Genomic DNA, 6,247 nt, shown 5'->3' with positions numbered 1-6,247 from the left:
AATTTATTTTTGGTTTAATATTATAAATTTTATGAAGATAATAATCAAGTATTATGTTAGAATTTAATGATTATATTAATTATATTTTAGATTTTTTATATTTAAAATGAGATGTTTATCCTGTATTTGATTGTGTTTATCTGCAGTTAGTTAAACGAATTCATATATGGAATGAAATCAGATAGGGATGAAATCGATTAGGGATGAACGGGTTTAAGAATTTTAAGAGTTTTAAGAGTTTTTAAGAGTTTTTAAGAATTTTAGCTAAATGTTTTATAAGATAGTATAGATATATAAAGATGAACCATTTTATATTTAGTTTCACATTTTGTTACTCTTGGTACGTGTATTCCTAGCTACATTTAAAATCGGTCCTTCCTTCATTTTTAATTCAAAACATATTTCATTTTTCAATTTCTTTACTTTTCAATTTTTAATTCTTAAGAAATGATTCATTCAAAAGTTTATCTTTTTATTGATTTAAAAATATCAGTTTATTCAATTTTATAGAGTAAATTACAAACATCATCGTCTATGTCGTTTACCAAAACTTTGGGTTTCATCATTCTACTTTTATAATTACATGTAGTTTAAGGGTCCTATCATACGAGTCACATTTGGTCATATGTCTTATATTTTAAATAAAAAACTATACACGTTTTTTGAACATCATGTATCAATCACTAAAACAAGTTAAAAAAACAAAGAATAAAATATAAACCTTCTTTCAACAAGGTTTAAATTTATAAACCTAATTTATATCAGCAAAGATGGCAAGTCGGATATCGTTCTTCTTAGTGAATCAATGATTAAGCCAATGACTGTATTAAACCGAATGCACGTGTGTCACAAAGATTAGCTACTCAATTTATCGAGTAAGCTCAAAGATAACCTAACTTCAAAAGATTTTGGATTGTGAGTTGTATTAAGCCATTAAAAATCGAAACTTTATGACTAAAGAAATAAAGTGAATATGAAATCATTCAAAGCTAACAATATCTGTCACATATCGTTTTCAATGAATTATTCATAGAAACTTTATTTAAACTAGAACATCAAGATCATCTTAATCTATTACCAGCCATTCAATATTTACTACTTTAAATATTAATAAACAAACTTTATCCAAGAAATCCAATTCAATACTAAATTTAGCCAACAACATAACTTAACCTAATTTTAAAACCGAACTAAAATTAATAAATATGATTCTCTGAAAAACAATACTTGAAAGAAATCTCAGACCTCCCTTGTATCAAACTCGGATCTTTCATCATCAACCGACAAAATCAAATCTTCAATCATCGTGCCATCTTCTAATCCAATCAAACGCATCCAATAATGGAGAAAACAACGATGGCTACTGCTACCCCCTTGATTCACTCGATAACTAGCATCCAACACCATTTTAGCGAATGCCTCTTGCCACTCCACTACGAATTCACTTTTGTTCATGACAACACCTTTATTCCTTCATTCCCAGCTTTGGTATTCTGACTTCATTGTCAATTTTGGATAAGATACAGTTGATTTTACAAAAACTGAAAACAGAAGACTGTACCTCCGCCTATTGGCTTTCCATAGAATCTTGAATTCCCTTAAATGGAGCTTGGATGAGATAATACAAAAAAAACATTGATTTGTCATTTTTTGCTCTAAAGTGTTCCAAATCTATTAAAATATAAAAATACATTAATGTCCTTCAATTTTACCATTTAATGCATTAAAGAGGGATGACTGATGAGAAAATAGAATAGACTTTAACGATTGATTAGGGGATGGGTGTTTTAGGAGGAAATAAATGTTAGGTTGAACTAAATTGTAACAAAGTATCAAAATTTCTAAATATATATAGAGTTGAATTTAGAGAAAAATGCTAAATAAATAGAAAAACATGAAAAGATACAGATGTCAAATTGACGAAAAAATATGATTTTTTTTTGGGTGTAATTTGTTCCGCTCAAATTTTGATAATATTTCGTATTTTTTTGATTTACAAATTAGAGAGAGAATTTTAATTAAAATAAAGTTGTAACCGTCTCTTTAATCAAATCCATTAAATCAGTTAGTTAATCTAACGATTAATAAAGTATTTTACAACCTTTTTTTCACTGACCTCACTTGAGTATATATTCACATTATTTAGTTAGGTGCTATTTATCAAACGCTTATCTGGGTAAGCGCTTACCAAATCACTTTACTTTACCGGATGAATATGGCAAGAACTAAGAATCTTACCCGGTAAGAACGAAGGCAGGAATTGAGAGTATTACCCGGTAAGTGAGGACGATGACTCTTACCATGGTTAGCGCTTACTGGGATAAATTGTTGCATATGATGCGTTTTAGTGAATAAAATTTTGTCCGGTAAGTAAACGGTAGTGTTGAATTTTACCGATAAGTGTTTAACGGGTAAATATTTAGGTAAACGGCCCCTTAATATGGTATTATTTTCAGTCAATTATTATTCAATTTAAAATCATAAGAAATATATGAGAAAGTATATCGAGCGTAAAAATAGTTTAAAAAGTAAATAATGCATAAAAGAGCTAAATGATCGTTGACCGAGTAGTTTATTGCACTTCTCACCGGTTTCCCTTTTTTTTTTAATTAACCTATATATCCAATCCGTTATACGAGCCGACTAATCCTAGGACAACCACTTGTTTTGCAAATAGCTCGGAGTCACCGCATTTAAACCTCCGTGGCTACAAGAAGATTTTTATTCCTCCTTGGATTTGAAGCTGGGACTTCCTGATACTTATGACCTTTGGAGCCAAACTCAAACCAATCAAGCACTACTCTTGTGGTTGTTTATTTTATCTTTGTTATTGAAGGGTCGGGTCTGGTGAGAAAGAAAGTCTAAATAAAAAGGGTAAAAAAATGATCTTTACACTTGGATGCATATTAAGATGTATCTGATCAATTCCCTTGAGAAATATAATTCATAAGATTGGCAAGAGATGAACACCAATTAATGGTCCAGATCTCTTATTACACTACGATACTTTGCCTGTGATTAGGTTGGTATCGCCAATAAAACCTATATACTCTCACAAACCAAACTTAACATATCTGATCAACTGAACTTGAAACAGGATTTTAGTAGCATGATAAGCTCTTTTCATTTTATTTATTCATCAATGAATATATTTCAAGAGTTTATAACGAATATTTATTTAACGTAGATTACAGCGTACCTGTTGATATCCGCAGCATCGTCGGCAATACCACGAACCAACAGAATGAGGGAAGGAGCCGACAACAGCTTTACGGACTCTTCAGCCGCTTGCATCAGCATGGAGTTTTTGGCCTTCTTCATCCTTGCCTCATCCGCCATGCTCTCTGCCTACAAACTTGCAAAACAAACCAATCTCTAACTCCACTTGGATCATTCTTTCCAATATTCATTTTAATCTTACTTCCTACTTAATATGTAATAAAAAATAAAGTTTTACTGATCTTGTAACAATTGATGACGTGGGCATCAAGTTTATCAATCTCTTTTTTGGTAAACGGGTGTCCACATCTTCAAATATTATAAGATCAACAGGTTACCTGTCAAAATGGATACAAAGTAAATTTTACGTGTAAGAAAACACAAATCCATGTACAATTTGTTATTTCCATTTTGTGAAAAAAATATGTTATATTTTATTCATCTATGATACAAGAAATACAATTTCCTATGCAAGAACTAAAACTAAGTCACTCTTCATCACTTTCCCTTCATCTTCTCATGCTTTAATTTAACCTAGGAAAGAGTTGAAGAACAAGTCATCTTCGGGTTCTTCCTTCGCCCTCGATACCGATCTCTCTGTTCCCCGGTTTTGATTCGTATACGAGTTATCCGGGTGCCCGTAATTTCCGGGATTCTGTAACATTTGTAGAGTGTATGGGGGTTGACCGCCCAACCGTCCTGTTGTGTTTTGAATGTTGGTTGAGTAGTTTGCTGAAGGCCTTATAGCCATGAGAGCGTAGTTGTTGTTAGCATTGTTATTGTTGTTGGTCGTCGGCGGTCGATTAATGGCGTAACTCCCGCTACCACGTGGAGCAGGTACGTCATGGTTGTGTTTCCCTTCGTAGGTTGTGATCACAGCTCGTAAGTCGTGTGATGCACGTTCAACATGTTTTCGCACTGGACACCCGTTGAATGTGCACTTGTAGTAACTCCTGTAAACGGTAACCAAGAATCCATGTCAGAAAGATGGATTCAACGATCTTGGTATATTTCAGCCTTTAAACTAACCAACTCTCGTTTGTTTGTGCAAGTATACTACCTCAGAACCAACTGTATTATTTTTTTAAAAAAAATGATAAAATGCACAAGTTTCAAAGTGCATTTTTTTATACATGATGCAACTATTTTAGTTAAGATTTAAATGACCATTATACTCGTTACAAGACCAAAATTATATAAATGTACCTTGGGTTTGGATTGCCTTTAACTACTTTCTGTCCATATTTCCTCCATCTATAACCATCATCAAGAATATCTATATCACTCGTCGTTTGAACCACGATCCTCGGTTCCCGAACCGTGCGGCTCCCAGCCCCAGGCCCTGAAATAGCTTCGTTCTCAGTTTCACCCTTCCTGCAAAAGAGAATGTAAAATTGAGTAAAAGGAAGAACTTAAAACTATGATGAAAGTTATTAATAGCTCACGTCAGAACAGAACAATCTGGCTTTCAATATATATATATATATATATATATATATATATATATGGTGGAAGGGGTTTTTACAAGTATACTTACCATCTCTTAGCTTCGGGCTCGTTTTCATGGTCGTCTCCGGATTTACTCAACGAGGAGGCCTGCTCAAAGTCGTCCTCCCCGAACGAAGCCGAAGAATCGAAATGATTGTTGTCGATTGGGACATCGTTGTAAGAGTTCGAAGACGATTTCTTGGCATTTTGAGGCTTGGAATGACTGTGGTTTCCTTTGTACACGATCTCCGTGATATGTCCCTCCAAGTTCCTTTCGACTTTCTTCTTCGTGGGACAATTGGGGTAGGTACATTTGTAATAACTTCTGGGATTTTCGCTGCCTTTGACTTGCTTTTGACCATATTTTCTCCAATTGTAACCATCTTCTAACCTTGTTTGATCAGAGAGATATTGGTGTGTTGATTCTGATTTGGTTTTCTGGATTTCTGATGTGCTCCAGTCTTGTGGTTGACTTTTCACTTGTTCTTCCTGTTAACAAGACCAAAATTGAATCTGAACACTTCAGACATATTCAAATGAACCAGAGACATGAGAACCAACAGGAGGAGATGAACATACCATCTTGGAAGAAAGAGGCCTTGTTTGTGGTAGAAACGAGAAATCAGAGTACTTGGTCTCTTCAGGAAAGTTTCCAGTTGTTGGAGATGGAACAATCTGCAACAAAAAACTACAATCAACCCAATATTTCACACAAACAAAAGAACCAACACTTAGTGATTCAAAAGAAAAGCAAGCTTACATTAGAATTGAAAGGAAAGAAAGGAGAATCCAAGAACTGATTTGAGCTGAAACCAGCAGCAGTTGGTGTAGAAAGAAACGACGATGGAGAAAAGGGTGTTGGGGGCTGTTTAGGGCTTTCAATTCCATTGTTGCCACCACCCAGAGAAGCCCAATTGGAATCTTCATGACTGCTGCTCATTAGGTCAGTGAAAGATGTAGAGAAACAGAAAGATGGGTACTGAGAAGTGGTAGTGGAAGGGTTCAAACTGCCACCAGAAGAAGCCATGGTTGAGAATTTGAATGATTTGTGTCTTTGTTTTGGTAAGAATGCTGAAAATGGATATTTAAGGAGAAGGATGGTGTCACCTGTCAGGCAAAGGAAGTAGAAAATGTTCAAGTTTGACCGTGGAAAATTTTGTGTGGTCAAAGCTTGTGGGTTTGACTTGGACATGGCGGCTCGGAATGCTTCAAATTTTCAACCATTAACCCTTCTTCTTTCCATCACTTTCTCATTATCATCCTTTCACTTTTACGATTGGTGCAATCAAGACCCTTGATAAAATATAAATGCATGTTGTAAAACACGTCATTGTACGTAGTTTCTTACTTTTTGAACTATGTATTAGAAAAAAGATTGCAGTAAAAAACTTTGATCTTACTAAAATCAGGTAGATCTGAAAGATGTCGAGACTGCTACCACTGCTACAGATTTTGTAAGGTAAAGACTGAACTTGGAAAGGTACGATATCCTCATCCCCAAAACCGTCTTGGTCCCCTTCAGAGATCTTAAAGAGGCTCC

At 34.4% G+C, this 6,247-nt stretch overlaps 2 protein-coding genes across 2 annotated transcripts in view; one reads left to right on the top strand and one right to left on the bottom strand.

The window, feature by feature from the left end:
* LOC112506842 (CASP-like protein 4B1) overlaps positions 1 to 3,567 on the top strand; it is a 13,410-nt gene extending 9,843 nt beyond the window's left edge. The window contains exon 3 of the mRNA XM_025111141.1: positions 3,188 to 3,567. Within this exon, the coding sequence (XP_024966909.1) occupies positions 3,188 to 3,379 (192 nt within the window). The 3' untranslated portion in view covers positions 3,380 to 3,567. The remainder of the gene's footprint in view (positions 1 to 3,187) is intronic.
* Positions 3,568 to 3,633: 66 nt separating this feature from the next.
* Positions 3,634 to 5,734, bottom strand: LOC112506841 (probable WRKY transcription factor 26). Its single transcript, XM_025111140.1, has 5 exons — positions 5,468 to 5,734; positions 5,287 to 5,382; positions 4,757 to 5,196; positions 4,426 to 4,593; positions 3,634 to 4,172 (listed from the first exon to the last, which is right to left on the bottom strand). The coding sequence occupies exons 1-5, from the start codon at positions 5,732 to 5,734 to the stop codon at positions 3,749 to 3,751; spliced, it is 1,395 nt and encodes a 464-aa protein (XP_024966908.1). The 3' UTR covers positions 3,634 to 3,748.
* Positions 5,735 to 6,247: the final 513 nt, after the last annotated feature.

Source organism: Cynara cardunculus, assembly GCF_001531365.2.
Source record: "Cynara cardunculus var. scolymus isolate 2C chromosome LG 2, CcrdV1, whole genome shotgun sequence".
In the NCBI taxonomy this organism is placed as follows: domain Eukaryota; kingdom Viridiplantae; phylum Streptophyta; class Magnoliopsida; order Asterales; family Asteraceae; genus Cynara; species Cynara cardunculus.
Note: the sequence above shows the minus strand (reverse complement) of the source record. Positions and strands in the feature narration are given on the sequence as shown.

What these genes read in the sequence shown, in the direction of transcription:
- LOC112506841 (XM_025111140.1), bottom strand. Translation starts at nt 5,734, where the DNA reads ATGGCTTCTTCTGGTGGCAGTTTGAACCCTTCCACTACCACTTCTCAG. An exon ending in TCTTTCCTTTCAATTCTAAT is followed by an intron (nt 5,383 to 5,467) that starts GTAAGCTTGCTT and finishes TTTTTGTTGCAG; the next exon opens with ATTGTTCCATCTCCAACAAC. An exon ending in GGCCTCTTTCTTCCAAGATG is followed by an intron (nt 5,197 to 5,286) that starts GTATGTTCATCT and finishes TCTTGTTAACAG; the next exon opens with GAAGAACAAGTGAAAAGTCA.